At 38.2% G+C, this 19,369-nt stretch overlaps 1 protein-coding gene across 7 annotated transcripts in view; it reads left to right on the forward strand.

The window, feature by feature from the left end:
* Positions 1-796: 796 nt before the first annotated feature.
* Positions 797-19,369, forward strand: part of PTBP2 (polypyrimidine tract binding protein 2) — a 48,573-nt gene continuing 30,000 nt past the window's right edge. For all 7 annotated transcript variants that reach the window (XM_050307197.1, XM_050307198.1, XM_050307200.1 and 4 more), the window contains exons 1-3: positions 797-923; positions 2,490-2,520; positions 14,311-14,386. In XM_050307197.1, the coding sequence (XP_050163154.1) occupies positions 916-923; positions 2,490-2,520; positions 14,311-14,386 (115 nt within the window). In that variant the 5' untranslated portion in view covers positions 797-915. The remainder of the gene's footprint in view (positions 924-2,489; positions 2,521-14,310; positions 14,387-19,369) is intronic.

The following is a 19,369-nucleotide window of genomic DNA, read 5'->3' on the forward strand; positions in this document are numbered from 1 at the left end:
TTTTTTAAACAGTATTAGTGATCAGCCATATAGCCAACAGGCTGTTTCCCTGTCAGGGACTGCATAGCCGAGGGCACCGAGCGATAGGGACAGGGCTCTCTGTCGGGGGACGTGGGGCTGCCCGGGCCCTCTGAGCGTTTTCCCTGAGGACACGGGACCAGATCCCGGCGCTGGGGAACGCTGCCAACAAGCGTGGAAACTCTTCACGCAACAAGTGGGGCCGGGCGGCTCAGCCGCGGTCCCGATCGCGAACGAGCATGGGCTGAGGAGAGGGGGGGGCGGGTGTGCCCCCAGCCGCCCGGGCGCTGTCGTGTGTGCCCCACACCCCGCAGTCCCGAAGCGGGGCGCCGGGGCAGGAGGAGCAGTAGCCGCCCCTCGGGACCCCGGTGCAGGACCCAGGTTGCGGGTGCCAGACCAGGGATAGGTGCAGGACCCGGGATGCAGGTGCCGGACCCGCGGTGTGCAGGTGCCGGACCCGGGGTGCGGGTGCCGGACGCGGGATGCGGGTGCCGGACTCGGGATAGGTGGCGGACCCGGGGTGCGGGTGCCGGACCCCGGATAGGTACTGGACCCGGGGTGCGGGTGCCGGACCCCGGAGAGGCTCAGGACCCTGGATGCGGGTGCCGGACCCGGGATGTGCGGGCAGGACCCCCCGCCCCGTCCCCGCCCTGGGCGGGGCAGGCTCGCACCGCCCCTCGAGCCGGCTCAGGCCAGGCGGCTGAGGGCAAGCGGCTTCATCGGTGCGCAGGGCGCATGCGCGAGCGCCCGGCGCGTGCGCGTTAGCGGCGGCGGACGCGGAGCGGAGCCCGGCACTCGGCAACGCTCGGCGGATCCCGTGCAGGCCAGGCCGCCATTTTCTCGCAGCTTCCCGGTGCGCGGCTCCCGTCCCGTGCCCGCGCTCTGCCCTGCTCGGCGATGGACGGGTGAGTGCGGCCCGGGGCGCTGGGGGGAAGGGCCGCCGCGCCGCTGCCGCCGGTCGGTGGTGGGACCTGTCCCGGCGCCTCGCTGGCTGACGGCGGGCGTCTCCGAGGGTGTGGGGAGCGGCGGGCTGCCCGCCGCGGGACGCCTGGAGCCTGAGGCCCCCGTGCAGGCTGGAAGGGGGCAGGAGGGGGCTCAGCCTCTCCGTGACCCCCCGGTAGGATCCCCCGTTCGAGTGGCCGGGGGATTTGGGCCGCCCCCTGCTCAGTGCAGTGCCCGATACGGCGCGTCCCGACGTGAGGAGGCAGCGCGATGTGCCCCCCCCGGAGCCTCTCGCTCCCTCCTGCTCCCCCCTGTGTGCCGGGTGTCCCCCCGGCCGGGGGCTGAGGAGGGGCACGCTGCGGGCTCGGGTTTGTTTTGGAGCTGGCTGGAGGGGAGGAGCGATACCAGCAGGAGCCAGATGTCGAGCTCTTTTGTTTTCAGAAGCTGCCTAATAAGCCCTTTGGCTTCCCCCCTCCGCAGGTAGAAAGATGTCTTTGTATATGCTGCGGACTGGCTGTAAAAGCCAAAGAAGGAAAGGTTGGAAGGAGTCGACCATGCGGGACAGCGAGGGCTAGGATGAGCAGGCACCACACACGAGGCCTGCTTTTTGTTGGATTTGGAAAATGGGGCTGCTGGTTGTAGCCCTCGTCAGTGTAAATACAACAGCTTCCAGCTCCCACATTTCCTATTAAGTTGTTTACTCTACTTCAAACAGAGAAGCCATCTCTTTGGTATGCTTAAAGCATATAACCTTTCAACTGTGAGAGTTCTTAAGGCTTTTTATGGTTAGTTGTGATTATAATGTTAGGTTTTACAAATCCTGTTTGAGAAGTCTTGGCACTAATGAGTACTACATGGTGGAATGCTCTCACATACTCGTGTTTTCTTTTTCCTTTTTTTTTTTCATGTGGACTTACATTTCTTTTGGGATTGTGTTACACACTGTGTGATGATGTCACAACCTCTAAGAAAAAGGTGGACCTTGACATACCTGTTGCAGCGTTTTGTATAGGTGTACCTCATTAAATTTCATATAAGTGTAGCTGCCAATGCATTGCTTTTTTTCCCAGCTAATTTAAAAAAAAAAAAAAGTTTTCGTTGCTTTCTGCTATAAGAAGATCTCTAGGGCAGGCTGTGTTGCTGAATTAGCTGTCTGGTTAGCAGAGATGTTTGAGAAAAGTTCTGTACTTGTTTTTAAATTATTTTATTTCCACCCTCTGGTCCACGTGTAGTCCCGAGACCCGAGTTTTCTAAAGAAATTTCCTAACCAGTGCTGCATTGGAGTGACGTTTACTTGAAACTTTGTACTCCTTTGGAGAAGCCTGTAATCTGGGGGAGCTCAGTGGCTCTTGTAGGTTTCTTTTGAACTTCCCCTCAGTCCTGCTGTGTTCTTGGAACATAGTTTCTTGATCGGGAAAGTTGTTGGCTATTTGTTTCCTCATTATTGTGTCATTGCAATACACTGAAAAGTTGAATTTGAGGATAAATTGGTTAACTTGTGTTCTTGTTTGTTTTGTTTTTTTTTACAGCATTGTCACTGATGTTGCAGTTGGTGTTAAGGTAGGATGTACACTTAATAAATAAGGGGGTAAACTGTTGATACAAAATTAACTACTTTAAGCATCAGTAATTGCAAATTTGAAGATTTTAACTAGTCATTGTGAGCTGATATCCAGTCAGCAATATATGCTTTATTAATCAAAAATCCCCAGGGGTAAATTGGAGGCTCTACATAAAAGACCTTTCTAGTCACTAAACTGTAAACAGTGATTCTAGATGAATGTAGTGGTGTCAGCTTCTTATTTTCAAGTTTAGTTTTGCATATTTTTTTCAAACAACACTTTCTCATTGTTGCATGGTGCCTGTAAAAGCCGTGTTTTCTTCTCTCCCTCCCCCTCCTTTTTTCAAAACAGTTACCACTGAAGTTAAGAAAGAAGTGACTGCCTGTAATAGGACTCTAAAATATGGGAGGTAGAATTTTTGTAGACACAGAAGTGGGTGTTTGCTTTGCTTTACTTTTTATTTCTCAAGTTTGGTTATGATCTTTTTTTTTTTTTTTTTAATAGCAAGGAAAAGGCTTCCAAAGGGTTGTAAATTTACTACTTACTTCACTTTTTTATTCAAATCTGTCTCAGGAATTAGATCTGTACTTCATAGTAGCAGACTGAGAAATTATGAGAAAGCAAAGGTATATGGGACAAGGGAACTTTAATGAATGCTTGTGAGCAATTCTTCCAGTGGTAGGAACATAAAAGTTTTCTAGTGCCTACAGTTAACTCTTCACATGTGGTCAGGGACTTCTTAGCTTGTGCTACATACCTGCCTTTTCACCTGAAGCTGATCTGTGTAAACTGCTTGCTAAGGCAGGCTTTGTTTAGTAAGGCTCAGTTGCTCGGATTCAGTGTCAGTCCTGCTGGGTTTGGACTAGTTCTCACATAATACAGCCAGCCTATAGATACAACAGCTGTTCTGTCAGACATACCTTTATTATGTTCCTGAGCAGGCGTGCTTCTAGGAAGAGCTATAAGAAGTCAGTTATATGGATTCTGGACCCATCTGGCTCCATATGTTCGTGAAATGTTGGAGAGAGGCTTAAAATCACTCTCTGAGTCGTGAGTCAAGTGTAGTTATTAAAGCACTTCTGTGGGAGCTAATCACAATAGAAATATGAACTGGCATGATTGTTTCTTTGTTACCTGGGAGGACTGTTTAAAATTTAAGAGTGCACTTAGTCATTTGGAGGAATACCTAAGAAAGTTCCAAGAGTTCCAAGGTTTTTTGAAGTAAACCGATCATTTGCTTTGAGGCAAAAAAAAATTAAACCATAAATTGCCCTCAGTCATGTCTAGTGAAGAAGCAATTTCAGGTAAATCATGTATTACTTGAACATTGGATTCTGACATTCTCACTTCAGGAAAAGTAAATGTATTCAGTATCCCTTTCCTTCTTTACTGTGAGCATCTTGAGTGTTTATGAGAATTTGAGTGTTATGAAATATGTTGCAATTTTGGAACTGTATTTTCAGATACTGGCCATACAATTAAATGAACTCACTCAGAGGACATAACTGCTTCTTTCTGTTGATTATAGAAGTTAATATTATGAGGTTACAGAAGTTAATTTTATAAGATTATAGAAGTTATATATGAATATAAGAAAGAAGGCAAGGCAGGTGTAATGAAGGCAGTAATTAAAATATATACAGGGAAAGACACAGAAGTGTCAAAAAGTTGTGCTCTTTGCCTTGTAAAAATAGTCTTGCTGTTACAGATTTTAAAAGAGAATCTGTGCATGGAAGTAGCAGGAGTAAATAAGGACAATGATTTTCTGAAAAAAGCTGTTAAATAAGGGAGGAGTAAACTGGATTGTGTTCTGGAGCTTCTGTAATTATCTCAAGATACTTATAATGGAAAATGGAATTTCTTTCTAATGATGTATGCAGTGTGGGTAGCAGTCTTAATGCCAGCTTCACTCGTGTTTTGTGGAAGGCCACGTGAAACATTTTTCCTTTTTGTTCTCTAGTGACTATTCACTGCTCTTGATCCACTGATATTTTGAAGTAGAGGAATGCTTTACTATAGGTGTATATAAACACCTGGGATCATTCATCCCTCCTTTCCTTGGCTGTTGTCTTTTATTTGGGGTGCTATGGAAATGTGTAGGGATTAAGTTTTGAATCCAAGGAATTGCATCAGCAGTTTTAATGCTATTCCAATGCTACTTTTATTGTGACTGGATAGCCATTGGAGGTGGGCAGGATTTACCTGTGTGAAGTCAACTTATCCAGGATATTAGTTTAAACCAATGCTTTCTTGAGATTTTTCACCTACAGTATGTATGCTGGTCATTTATGCAGCGTGTTGTGATATATTCAGTTGTACTTAGATAAACAACTTGTGATATAAGACTCTTCTGTCTGGAAAATTTGCTTTATTTTGTCATCAGTCATGTCAATACAAATTTGAAAATTATATTAACTTATGTCTGGCTGGTTTCTCTCTTAAACAGAAAAGTGAGCACGTTACTCATATTTTTAAACCCATTTGTAAAAGAGTAACAGGAGTTAACTATTGTAGTCTAGGTATTGTTTATCAATTAAAAGAGGGCTTTTGAGCTTTGAGGACTTCATATGGGCAAGGCAAGTATAAAGTAGAAGGAATGCTTGCTTATAATGTTTTATTAACAGTTTTACAGTCTGAATTACCTGCAAGTGAGGCTGATAAATTTGAAGCTATTGCCATTTATTTGTGCTGTACACTTGATTTAAGACATTTTTGTTCATTTGATTTTCAGTCTTCTTTTTGTTTACTTGTTGAATCACCAGAAAATAACACCAAGAGCAGATGAAAACATAAAACTCAGAATGGAGGTGGAAAAAATGACAAACACTGTTTGTCAACTTGGTTTGCATAGAGTAAATGTAGGGATTTGTGCAACCTAAAATATGCTATGGCAGCACACTTCCTAGCTAAAATCTGTCAGAGAAGCAGTGTGCTTTAATTTCTGAAAGCATTAGAACATATTAAAACCCAGTCATCTTGTAAGTGTATATGAAATAATTCACATTTGATTTGGTCTGTAATGTCTTGGTTTGCTTACATAGAATTCATGGAGGCAAAGAAGGGTCACTCTGCACACAGTTCTCCCCTTATACTACAATTTACAAAGTAATGCAGAAAGAATGAACTTTAGCTCTGTGTCTGTTAGTTTGTGAACTCACACTTTATATAAGCAGTTTGTGTAAAGTGTACTTGAATAGAAGAGAGCTAAGAATTCCAGTAATGATAGTATATTACATAGTTCAATTTTTTTCAAAAATTTTTAGTTTCTTGAAGAGATTCTATATGTTTTATGGATTTCTTCATGCACAGTTTTAAAAATTGCCATACTATGTAAAATGTTTGGTTTTTTTCTTTAAAAAAGGTACATCACAGTTACTTTGCTTTTATTACATGCGGTCCTTAGTTACTAAAAATAAAATGGCTTGCTAGTTGGCTACTAGTCTCAATCTGTGCACTGGCTATATAGATTTGAGTATTTAATAATCAGCATCTAATAACTGTACTTCGAATTGGTCTCCTGTGTTCTCTTTGCAGTTACAGTGCTTTAATCTTGAAAGTAAAGTGATTAGGTGCTTGCAGTGATAGAGCCATGTATGAAGTATATAATGTATCTCTTCTCTGGAGTAATTAAAAGGCTCTGGAGGGGCGTAAAACATGATGTAAAGAATGTATGTCACACAGGTGCAGGGAATAACTTAAATGAATTTTGGGTACATGTTGAGGATGATCTTTTCTACTGTATTTCAGTGTGTGCCACTTCAGTCTAATGTATCATCTTTCTCCTGGCTGACATGTGTAGCTGTGCAGTAAATGGGGCCTGAACAATCGAGTGACTCATTTTGTATATATGGACTGCATGTTTCAGAATGGCTGACGTGTGCTTCTACCTGAGAGGAGAAAGGAAGCAGTCACTTCTTCATGGATGCGTTGTTTGGTTTCAGCATTTGGGATTTTTGACATTGTTGAGAGTATTTTGGGCTATACTGGCCAAAAACAGAGCTTCAGCTGCCGAGCATAGATAGCCCCCATTATAGCTAGGGTGGAAAACTCATATTCCAATAAACATAATTTTTTAATGTTTAAAGATGTTGGGATGGCCTTTTTTCCCCAAAGTCAGGGCATCAACCTTTGCAGTATGCTTAAGGAAAGAGAGAATAATTAATGTGTATTTAGTTGGTTATGTTAGCAATATTAGAATTATATATTAGAGTTATATATTGGAATTATAGTCTTGAGCTATATTTGCGTGTCTAATATAATTACTGGTAGGCTGCTGGTAGATTAGTCAAAGAGGCAGTAATTTGAGAAAAATGGGCTGTTTGTGAATTGGAGAAACTGTCTTAATATTGTGTTAGCTAGGATAATGTTTTTAAACGACTTTTGTGTTCAATGATACTTGATTGTGATAGTAGCAGTAGACAGCAAAAAAATGTGTGGAACGTTATAGTAGTGAAGTAAGAATGGTGTGACCTTGTTCAGAAGTTTAGAACTGGCATCTGGATTTGTCTTTTTAATAGTGGCATGAGGAGCATGTCCTTGGTGACAAAAAATAACTTCCTACAATGAGAGACATCTGCTCTTTTTGTAACAGTAACTTTTGTAAATTGACTGTGTTTGAAGTGGCTTTCGTATTTATTCTCAAAACAATTTCCTCCAATTCTTTTTTCTTTTCTTGCTTGTGTTTGTTTGGTTGGGTTTTTTAAATGCTCATTCTGCCACTGTAATATATGTAAAAAAATAAGGAGAACTGAAAGTGGAAAGAAAGGAAGAATGTTGAAAATTACTTTGTGCTCTGTAGTAAGTATGCATCAATGTAAGGAAGGTTTAGTATAGCTCTTTGATGTTTTTTGATGTCTGTAACTAATTGGAAATCACCTATTCTTCATTTGTAACAGAACACATTTGCATCTTAATGGGGGAGTTGTACAAAGAGAAATGCTTTGGGATGGTCCTATGCAGGACCAGGAGTTGGACTCCATGATCCTTGTGGGTCTCTTCCAACCTGGCATATTCTGTGGTTCTATGATATGAAAAATATGAGCTAATACCAGTATGAAAGTACCTTTCCCATTTCTTAAAGCTTTGAGCCATGTTTCACAAGCAAATCGAGCTTCATTCTAGTTTTTTCTGTCACTGTAATAGTTGTGTAGCAGGTGTTTAGGTAGCCAATTCACAGACCTCTCTTGGGAACTTAACCAGGATAAAGCTAAGGTGACACAACAGTGAGTTACATCTTTTTACTCAGATTTGTTCCAAAGCAAGCAGTTGCATAAGTGCTTGTAGCAATATAGAATTGGGAAGGACGGAATATGAACAAGTTGCTGGGGTGAGGGAGAAGGTAGGATTGCTGCATTTGATGGTAGTTGTTTCAAATGAGGCTGTGGTTTCATAAGCTGTTAATGGGACTGTGATGTTTGATTTAGGGGTTTGGGTATTTTTTTATAGCTGCAAGTACATGCAGCTGCATTTAGTTTTTCATAAAACCAGTTTTTCTATAAATGCGTAACATGAGTATTGAGTTATAGACAAACTAGCACTAGTACTTTTAATTTACTATTGGAAATAGCAGATAATTTAGTAGAAAATACCTTCCATGTGGATCACACTTTTAAGGTGTAGAAACTGCTACCGAAGGACCAGATCTGTACATCCAGCTGCCGTGGTTCTCTATCTGAAAGGCAAAGAACACATCCAGATGGTAGATCTAGTTAGTTGTTCTCTCCTATTCTAATTTACTACCAGTAACATACAGCAGTTTGAGAGTAATACTTTCTTTCCTGGTAAAAGTGGGAGAGAAAGTCTGAAATGCTGGAATAAATGATCTTGTTAGTGTACTTCCTCCTTGATCTTTAAAGCGTTGATTCATTTTGAACAAGGTTCTTGCCTGTAGTCTTTCATTACAGTTGAAAGTTTGGAAGTTTCCAGATGGGACTGTGTGATGTGGTGCAAGTGGAGATTTAATTCTTTGCTCTTTGGCTTTTTGGTTTAATAGTCCATCTTGATCTTCTGATGCTTTGAGAAATTTGGTTCTTTTCAGAGGAATTGAGAATTGTCTCAATAGTAAAGACTTTTCAGATTCCTTTGATTGCTCTCTCTCAATTCCTACAAACTTTGTATGTTTTTATAACTGAGGTACGTGACATACTGTGTGAATAGTTGCAAGAAAAAAGAATAAAAGCTGATTTTTTTTCCTAGATCCTTTCTTACTGAAAAACTGAGAGTGTTAAAATGGCAAAGTTAGTTGTTTGTCTGTGTAAACAATATATGCTTGGCTGAGGAGAGTATGAAAAAGAATTGAAGTAGGGTAAAAAAGAAAATATGTGGAGAGTAGTAAATCGGTGGTAATATTGTATCCAATTAACATCACTTGATTTTTATTCAGTATTAAGTTACAAGTGAGTTATTAAGAACCCATGGAGTGCTTGACCTTATTTGATAACAGTTCATGCTATTATATTTAAATAGTGTTATCTTTAAAAAAAAAAAGTAGGTGTACTCCTTGCATGTAAGCTTCTGGTGAAGTGATAACAACCTTATGGTTCAAACTGTATGCTTTGTAAAGTATTTATGAACCTGCATGGAGTTTCTTGTTCGATTGTACATTTGGACTTAGCTTGTCTTGTCCTGAATTGGTCTTCTGTGATCCTACATATGAGAAGTGTAATAAATTCAATGAGAAGTGTAATAAATTCATTAGGGTAATCTATATTACATGTTTTGACAGTAGTGCATGTAGTTAGAGCGTAAGGCAGATCAGGTGTTTCTTCTTCACAAAAGAGTATGTGAGGGTATATTTATGCAGGGATTCATTAAAAATGTATCATGTTAAAAATAAAGCAGTCATTGAATACTGATCCATCACACATGTAAACTCAACAAAGTTTATGAATGTTGTGTTGTGGAGTTTAAAATGTGTTGTTCTGTTGTTTCCAACATCAGTCCCTAAAGTTAATTCAGATACTGAAGTAGTGTGTTTGCAGGTGTGCATCTGTTAGAGAGGAATGCTTAATATCTGGGTTGAAATTGTCATGTCCTATTATTCTTCTCCCATACTATCAGGTTTCTGGCTCGCTCTTTTAAATTGTTCCCAGGTGTTGTTAGAAATGAAGTGTTTTACAATGCTGTTGGATTTCCTTAAATCATGAGATCTGTCTCCTGGCTTGTCATACCCCTTGGGAAATTCGTGCCTGTAGGCTGAGAATGACTGGTAAATGTGCAGTGCAGCTAAAGTTCTCCTATTTTTCTTTCAACTGGGGGAAAAGGAGGGAGAAAGGGAGATAGGGAGGGCAGAAGCATCATGTTTTTTGAGAGAGGTTTTTAGTATCAACAAATTCAGATACCACAAATGAGAGGATTTATCAGGAAAGGTATTTTTCAGTATCTTTGAGCGTCGTCTTTATATTTTCTAGTGGGAATTTAAGAAATTATTTTAGATTAAACTGTTGAGTTAACAAAGTGCAATTTTGTCACTTGTTTACTGTTTCTAGTAGTATTGGCTTAGTGTTCTTGTAGTATTGTCATGCTTCTACACACATTTCTAATATGCCTTCTGTAATACACTGCTATGTTAGGTTCAGCCATAACTTCTGAACAGTCTCCATAGCCCTGAATTATTGGGAAAATAGCTCATGTTTCTTGGACATAAACAGTTGACAAAAAGTACTTGCATGCATAAAAGACTAAATGGCTTTAGTAACTCTCAAGCTAAAGTTGTTACTTTCTGGTTGTACCTTGGATGTAATAAAATCTGGGGAATGTTTGAAATACTGAAAGCCCTATCTGGCACATGAGGAAAATAGTTGGCAGAGACTTCTATATGGTATAGTTTTGATTAGCCTGGAAGGATAGTATGCCTGTAATGACTTCCTGAAATTACACAGCTAGCATGTGTGATAGCATGAAGCTTTATAGTGGTCTGTTCTGGGGGAAAAATCTGAAGTCCTTCTATGTAAATCCAGCTGGTGTAGTGAGGGATTTTGAGTTAGCTATGACTGTTAAAGCAAGGAGCTAGGAGATTAACTTGCTCAGCTAAGGGCTTTTTTTTCTTTGTGTAGTTGATTTTGTATATTCTGGAAGTGACAGCGTATACAATAACCATTTAGGAAAATCAACTAAAATATCAAAGTGGTATCTTCAATTTACAGTATATAAAATAATTTTTGTATATGTAATTTTGAATTTTATTTTAATAATGTAATAAAAGTGTGAGCTGGTATATTTTTTACCTTTTTTGAAAGTGGGTCCTCTGTGTCAGTTTTACATAATTCCATTGATTGAAGCCATACATTAACATGATGTTTTCACACCATGGGTGGAAATGCTCTTATGGGGGCAAGGGTGTGATAACATGAGCTTCAGTGAAAGGACAGTATTGACTGCAATAAATTCAAGGTTTGCTCACTGCAAGATGTTAGTTTGGCAAGTCCCTTGCTTAGTTTTTGTACCAGCATTTTTGCAGATGCTGGTTTCATAAAGAAATGTTCTATGTTTCTGAGTAGTTAGTGGTTAGCTTTTATGGAAGATTAATGTAGATTAATCTTCTTGACATTGGTAGGAATAGAAACTTGGCAGTGAAGACTTGTGCTGTTGAGGACTACATGTCAGAAAATGACCTATTAATAGTATAATTGCAGTTTGTACTTCTTATTTTGTCCTTTATAATCTCCTTGCCTTATGCTAAAATAGATATTCAGTTAGTCTCTACCATGTTGCTGTTACAGTAACTTTTCTTTGCAGTCTATGATGAAATAAAATCATTGTGGTGGTTTTTGTTTGTTTGTTATTTTGACTTGGATGTGAATGTTTCTGCCATCTATGTGTTTGTGATCTTCAGTATTGTTACACAATCTCAAATTTACTTTGATTCTTTAAACACAGCAGTTTGCACCAGATGGGGGGAAAAATTAAGTGAACATTGCTCTTGGATCTTCCATTCTTCTTGAATCTGATTTGCTGTGCACTTCAAAGATCTGACTTTAGTTTCCTTACCTCTGAAACACTCAATAAAATTACCTAATTTAGTTTAAAGGTTTCTTTGTTCTGCATGATTTAACTAGCAGAACTGCTGTCTTGAAAATAAGACTAATTAAATATTCAGGATGCTTGGAAAATTGGTTATAGTTCTTGAAATTTATAGCAGAGTTATGTCTGTGACATAGCGAGTTTTGAAAAGCTTTGCTCTTTGAGTAAAATGCCAGTCCTTTTTGGCTTAACACCCTCTAAGAGAAGATGCACATAAAGCCAAACCCAAGCACCCCAAACAACAAATTGAATAAAGTCTCATCTCTGCTGAGTAAATGTAAGTAAAATAAGTATTTATGTCTTATGTAATTAAGGAAATGCTTGTGTCACGTAGTAATGCCAGTCTTAAGAGCACACACTGACTTACTTGGGGTGCTTATATTAAATTGCTTTACTAGACAACCAGCATCTTCAGATAACCTGTTTGAAGTAAATCACAATTACCAGACAGTTACTGCTTTTGATTTTGTAATTTAATCATTCTGTGTCCAAGTACATCACATGTCTTTGCTGCATAGCTGGTTTTAAAGTTACACATTGACTGAAGTATAGAGGTGTCTAGACCACTTAAGAACCAGTTAGGAAAAACAGGCATGTATATCTAGTAAAGATGATTCCTCACATGGTAAGAGAGATCTTTGACTAAAAACTTGGGAAGTATGTATGGGAGTGAGTTAGCAGACGGTTGCTACACATTTGTGATTTCACGGGGAACTGGAAGAACATTCCACATTTGAACCTACTGATTTGTGAATCAGACTTTTGAACACTAATTTATGTGAATAAAACAAGTGTAGAATTATGATACAGGCCAATGTAAGAAATTCATATTTATTTATTCTTCTGAAGCAGAAATGTTAAAACTTTCAAGTGCAATGATAAGATCTTGTGATTGACTGTGAAGGTATTCATGAAATGTAAAATGATATGTTTCAAAATGAAGAGAGAACTGTTTATGAAACACATACATAACTGAATATCCACTCTATTGAGTATTTTGTACTTTTTGAAAGCCTGACTTATGAGGAACCAGAAGTTTATGTAATCACACTTGTGTTCTTTCATTCAGCAGTTGCTCTTGTAAGTAACTTTCTGAAGCTGAAGACAAGTCAAATTTGAGATAGTTCAGAATTGTAAAGTTCCTGCATGTTCTGGGAAGAGCATTCATTTGGTACTGGGGTTGCTTCAGCAGTTTATGTAGTAACTACTGTACCATTGCAAACTAATGTCTGTCATATTGAGGGAAAAAAAATGCTGCTGAATTATGTTAATCAGCCTGACTGTGAACGGATTCAGTCTCTGCTGCTACGTCCACCTCTTCAGTTGAGCTGTCTAGGCTGCAGACAGGGGCTCGCAGGCAAGGCTAGGTCGGTAGCTGCAAGGAGGAAAAACTGCTGTTATCCCTGAGTAAGCTAGTGCTGCTAGTAATCTTGAACTCTGCAACATTCTACCTTCATCAATATTATGTTAGAAAAATAGAATGTTAAAGAGAAAGAAGGAATGTTTGTTTCAACTCACACTGGGTGCCTCTGTTAGTGTATTGTATTTATAGTAGAAAGCAATGTGGTTTGAATAACTAGAGTTTCCATAACTTCTCTATCTTGTTTCTCAGCTTTGTCTAGCTAAATTTTTCCTTGCTTATATCTGATTTCAAATGCATCCTTATATTGAAAAGTCTTAGTCCTTCTCATGGTCCTACCTAATCTTGAAATTAGGCACAATGCAATTTTAAAGGAACTGTGCTGTTTTGATAGGCACAGATTTGTTGCTTGTTATGTACCCTTAAGAGCTTAGAGCATTCAATAAACTGTATAAACATATTTGCTAACTAGTCATGATTCTGTGGTAGTGTACTGGGTAGTAACTGTTTTCTTTCATCATTTCCATTTTAGCTGTGACCTGGATTAGTCTCAAGGGTACTGTGGAAATACTTTTGAAGTGGGGATAGAACCTATAAGAAATAAAAGATAATATTCAAAAGATGCATTAAGTTTTTTTTTACTAGAAGATCATGTAAATATTTTGTAGGCTTTTTGGCAGGTTAAGTCTTGAGGGATGAAGGGGTCTGGGTAGTAAAAAAAAAAAAAAAAAGAAAGAAAAAAGGTGTGAAAAGCATAAGTCTCTTCAGTTACGTCAAATGCCCATCTTACAAATTATTTGAGAAGAAAGGATTATCTTGTATGTTTTCAGTATAAACCCTCCTCTGATCTTTGCAGCCCATGTTCAAGTTATTCATTAATTGATATTTATCATGTTTTAAGAATTACAATGGAGATGTAATTCTGCATCCTAAGTTGTGTTTTGCAGAACAAATGGATGTCCCCAAAATGAAAATTGATAATTTCCTGTAAAGACAAGTCTTTTTTTTTTTTAAATAGGGGTGTCAGAATTGAGCTAAACTCCATAGTTCTATTTGTATAGATTTCCCTTGTAGTTTCAGCTAGATATAATAATTTATGTGTAATAAAGTATATAAACCTATAATTTAAATGTTATTGAAATAGACTATATTTAATCATAATAATATTTTAGTTTGAAATGCTGGATAAAAGTTATTGTTCAGCAGTTCTCATTGTGTCCAGAGGTGGTTTCATTTCAGCGGTGGGTTAAACAACTGTGCTTAAGCTGCTCTCATTTCAGATTGCCATGTAAATATACAGTTTTACTTAGATTTCAAGTTGTTGCACTTATCTGAAAAGAGGAAGTATCATCTTTAAAAATCACAAAATAGAGGAAAAAAAATCTCTTACTGTCTCTTTCTTTTTAGAGAGGATCTGACGAACTTCTTTCAGGCAGTGTACTCAATAGCCCGAACTCTAACATGAGCAGCATGGTAGTTACTGGTAAGTGATGCCCTTTCAAAGGAGAAATCTATAATTTATGCTTGGACTCATTTCCTTTTTACGAGGGGAGAACACTGAAACATGAATCTGTTGTGGTATAGAGGGATAAACTGTTGGCATGTATTAGACTATAGTGACCTTATATATATTCACAAACCTTGGGTATCTGAGAAGAATAATCCCTTATAAAACAGGAGGCAACTTTGAGATGTCTGCGCACTAAATTGTTGGTGGGTGACGGGATGAAAAATTACACTTGTCTTGTACAGCTGCTTTTAAAGTAAGGAATCACAACTGCCAAGCGAAGGTAAACAGCTTAACTCCTCTGTGACATCAGCTTTTTCACACTTAGACATCTGCAAGTCTGGGCATTACAAGGAAGAACACTGTGCCAGTTTCATAATACAGTATGGATTCAGGAGAACAGAGTTTTCCTCTGTTCTGGTTGACTGCTAAAGCAGGAAACTTCACTTTGCTCCTACAGTTTGAGATTGTAGTGGTAGAATGTCAGTGCAAAGTGAATATGGTTATTCTATAATCAAATTTCTGGTGATGCAAGATAGGTTTTTCATTAATTGGCACTTACTAAAATGTCTTTTTTTGCAGTTGATGCTGTGTGTTGAATGTGCATTGAGTTCTCTTGGAAAGCTCATTTTAGAGGTCTTGCCTTTTTTTTCTTCATCTTGTTAGTTGTTTTCTTGTGTTTGATTTGTTTTTGTTTTTTTTTTCTTAGAGATGAGGAGGAATTGATTCATGGTATCAGAGGATTGCTGGGCTCTCCAATTAGTTGCCTGGTACACTTCTTTACTGTGCCTGATTTTTTGTATTTATGTGCTGAGCACTATAATCACTGATTTTAGTAGCAGATTCTTTCCATTTAATCTATTAGTAAGAGATTGGGATTCAGGGTGTAATTTCCTGTTGTATTTAGGGTGCTGTGGTGGCAGCTGTTGCCAGAATGGGTAGCTCTGTGCTTTCTCATCCTACATCCTTAGTGAAAGCAGAAAAAACCCCACCCAGCTTCACATGTTTCTGCTACACTCTCTTCTGTTGGAGTGCTCATACACTTGTAGAATAAGCTAATCCATCATTTAACTATACTAACAAAATAATGTTCTCCCTTGGAGCAGTTTACTTATCAGTCATAGGATTGCACAGTTGCTAAACTAAGTGCAGTGTTGGGAGGAGGAAGAGAACCACTTCCATTGGCAGTTCTGTAACCAGAGGTGAAACGGTGATGATACTTTACTGTGGAATAGATAAAAAGTGCAGTGTAGTGCATTCATAGCCATTTTGAAACACAGAACATTTGTTTTTCTTACTTTTTTCTGGTTCTGAAAGAGGTCCCTCTTGTTTTCATTTTCTTTCTGTCCTCTGTAGTTCCAGATATTAATTAGTGCTTCAGCAATTTTCTTAACTTAAATGAGAAGCTAGGATGAAAAGGAGTTCAAGTTGTATATTTGAGAGTTTGGATTTGGGCAGTGGGAGGGGGAGGAACAGCACTGTTACCAGAACAAAGTTCGAAATTGTTATGAAATTTTCCACATATATTTTCAGAAAAACTTTTGGTTCAGGAAAACTAAATGTGAGTTAATTTATCAAAGGAAAAAAGAGTAAAGGAAAATAATTGAAATAATAATTATAATTTTGAGTTTTCAGAAGAAAAAGTACAGAAGCTTGTCTAAGCAGCCTTTACATAGAAATATTTCTCTTTGTGAAAAGCTCTTAAAATGGGAAAGGCTGTTTTGATCCCATGAGGTTAACTTGGGAGTCTGATGTATTTAACAAATACAGATGTTCATTCCCATCTTGTTTTTATTTCCACCCATTTTAAACTGATTTAGGGTTTGGGTTTTATTCTTGGGAGTTTCTTTGTTGTATAGGTGTTTTGTGGTTTTGTTTCTGTTACTTTTTTTGTGTGTGTGTTTTGTGTGGTTGGTTTTGTTTGCTTGTTTTTTGTTTTTGCATCCAGAGCCATAAGTGACTTCTCAAGAAACTATCTCATTAGCAAGCAGGAGTGGTCAGAGCAGTGACCTGGCTTCTGTAGTAGCAGTTGCCTGTTGTAAAAGGTTACTTATAAGTAGAGTAATACATAAGGGAGGTTGATGGAAAAATAATCCCAAACAAACGAAAACCCACACTCTAAATGCAGTCCTGTAATTCAAATCAGTTTCCATCGCGGTCAGTGGAAAGGGGACTAGTTTGTTTGGAGATTTTTTTGTTTTTTTTTAAGAAGAGTTACTTTTTATTGTATTCAAATTTTATTTCTTCCTGCCTTTTTTAAATAGCATAAAACCCCTATAGAGCAGGATAAATCCACAGTTCAGTATTATTTCTGAATATATCCTCCCACAACTGTCTTGCTTACTGTGAATCTGGAAGTACTTTTTCCAGACTTGCACAGTTTACAAGTTCAGATTGTAAACTCAGAAGTAATTAGATCTGAAATGGAAACTCATGTTTATTTTTCTTTCACCACCTCCTGAAACGCAGTGAGTTCAAGTGTTCTTTATGTCTGAATTGATGTCCTCCTATTGCTTCAGTTCTTCTATTACTGTTCTCTTTAGAAGAATTTAAAACTTCTGTGAATAGAGTTTATTTTGCCATGGCCAAGGTATAGTAGTGATGAGTCTTCCTCAGATTTTCTAGGGCTTAAGAAATCTGTGATCACTTATTAAGTTTTGTGAAAATGAGACATATTGTGGAAATGGCCTATTCTGTAGCTCTTAAAACTGATATGCCCTTTAGGGCTAATGCCCTTTCATTCTTAGAGCTGGGAAGTGTCATGATTTTACCAGACCTGGCCATTGTTTTCTGGCGTATATAGAAACCTATTCTGATTTTGACCTTGATATTTCTAATATCTGATCCCATGATATTTTTCCAAGCAGATACAGAGATCAACAGAAGAAAGAGATAGTTTTTCTTTGTAATCCTCTGAACCTCATTGGTAAAAGCATACACAATCAAAAAACCAGTTGTTAGTGGTGCTCTAGGAGGCCTGAACTTGGAGCAAAACCTTGTCAATCATAGCCTCATTTCTTTCTAAATTTGTACTATAGAAACATTAACCTAAACCAAAATGCTTAAGTTATAAAACAAAATTAACTTTTCATGAAAGTGTGTGTTTTTGGTAGAACTGAGGGGTGTGTCATTATGGGTGAGACTGAAGATGAGTTTTTAAAAATCAACTTCCTACCCTTTTATCATGGTAACTGTTCCATTTGTGGTTTTTTGTATTCAGCTGCCATTCAGTCAGAGTACTGTAATACTTTAATACTTTTATGAATACTTAGTCTAATTTTCTCTTAGTGAATGGCATGAAAAAGGAATGGTTTCTCTGCTCTTTAGAGAGTATTACATATGAATCCTTTTTGTGAAAGAAATTTGTGAAATTGGTGGAAAAACATTTGATTTGCATTCTTATTGATTATTTGAAGCACTCATAATTTTATAAACAATATGAAATAAAGGAAAAGCCTACCATGTTGGACATGGCTCAAAATCCAAGGCCTGATCCTTGGGCATTTCCTAAGCAGTTGTGTCATCAGTATCCACCTTCAAGACTGTACAGGTGAGAGGAGATTGACAGTGTGTTGTATTAACATTCATTACACATGAAGTTACTCTCTTAGGTACCTTCTGTGTCTTTTGTATAGTGCAACCTTAAAAGAAAGTTAGGCTGCCATGAGAGTGACTCCTGTGTGAGTTCTTTTACCACTTAATTCAGAACTGTTGTATCTCCTGAACATTTGATTCCTGTCATTGTGGAATTGTGAAGTTCCAGATAAGCATTTGTATTTAAATATAGAAAAATTATTTTTTTCCTAAACTGGTTTGAATAGTATGGCAGAACAGCAGTCTGTAAACTTTGAGGGAAGGATCCCATCTACTATATTAGAATTTGTAGCAGGGGAGGACAGCCTGTAAATTTTCAGGTCAGCAAATATCTTAGATTTTCTAATTTCTTTTTTTATGTTAGATGTTTAAGTTTCTGACCTTTTTGGCACTAATTGACACTAACATATTGAAGTTGTATTGTCAGAACCACAGACCTTCTACTACTGCTTGAACTACTACCAGTGTTTTCCTTTAGCTTTTCTGAAAAATATTTTTAAGCTTTATGTGTATTTTCTATCATTATCTTGCTTGATTCTTTGTAGAGCATAACCTTCTCATAAATTTTTTTCATGTTGGTGCACAATGACTGGAAAGGCTGTTTAGGTAAACATGTTACAAAATGATTTGGTAACAGGTTCTGAGAAACCAGAGCTGAAACCAGGATATTTAAAAAATATTTTTGACTCTAGATGTTTTTGAAGACATTAGTAATGCACATTGTAAATGATTCTACATAAATAACTTTTTTTACTTTTCAGTGCTGTATGCTCAGAAAATACATAACTGCAGTTGTTTATTCTGCAGCTTTTAAACTGAAGAAAAAAGTCCCTTCTAAGAACTAGGAAAGGTGTTTCATCTGTAATAGGTTGCTTTTTTGCTGAACTTCTTGTGAGGCTTTTGCTGTTCAGATGGAGTAGTGCTTAATGGAAGTTTTAGGAACAGTTACCTGTATGAAGGTGCTCGTGCCATGAACTGTAAATGTAACGTTTTTAAGGGATGTAGACAAAAAGTAAAAGATGTTAATAACAGTTCTGTGAAAATTGGTTTGTCAAAGACAAGGGATTGAAGCAGGAGAATTGGCAGGTTTTCTTGTTACAGCTGCCACCAATTTCATTGTTCACGTTTGTGTGTTTAAGGTAAATCAGTAGAAACATTCCAAAAATCCTTTTGCAACTGAGCTCACCAAACTCCTGGTGCTTTAAATGATACTATTAATCTTGATCTTGTTTTTGCTTAATTAGTAGGGAATGTTAGCAGGACTTCGGTAGGTAATTCATTGTATTAACAGAATACTTAGCACTGAGGCATACAAGCTAATAATATTTCAAGTGCTGTGTTTAACTTGGGGAATAAACATAGATG

The sequence above is a fragment of the Myiozetetes cayanensis genome, unplaced genomic scaffold (assembly GCF_022539395.1).
Source record: "Myiozetetes cayanensis isolate MyiCay16 unplaced genomic scaffold, myiCay2020 scf12, whole genome shotgun sequence".
Classification (NCBI taxonomy): domain Eukaryota; kingdom Metazoa; phylum Chordata; class Aves; order Passeriformes; family Tyrannidae; genus Myiozetetes; species Myiozetetes cayanensis.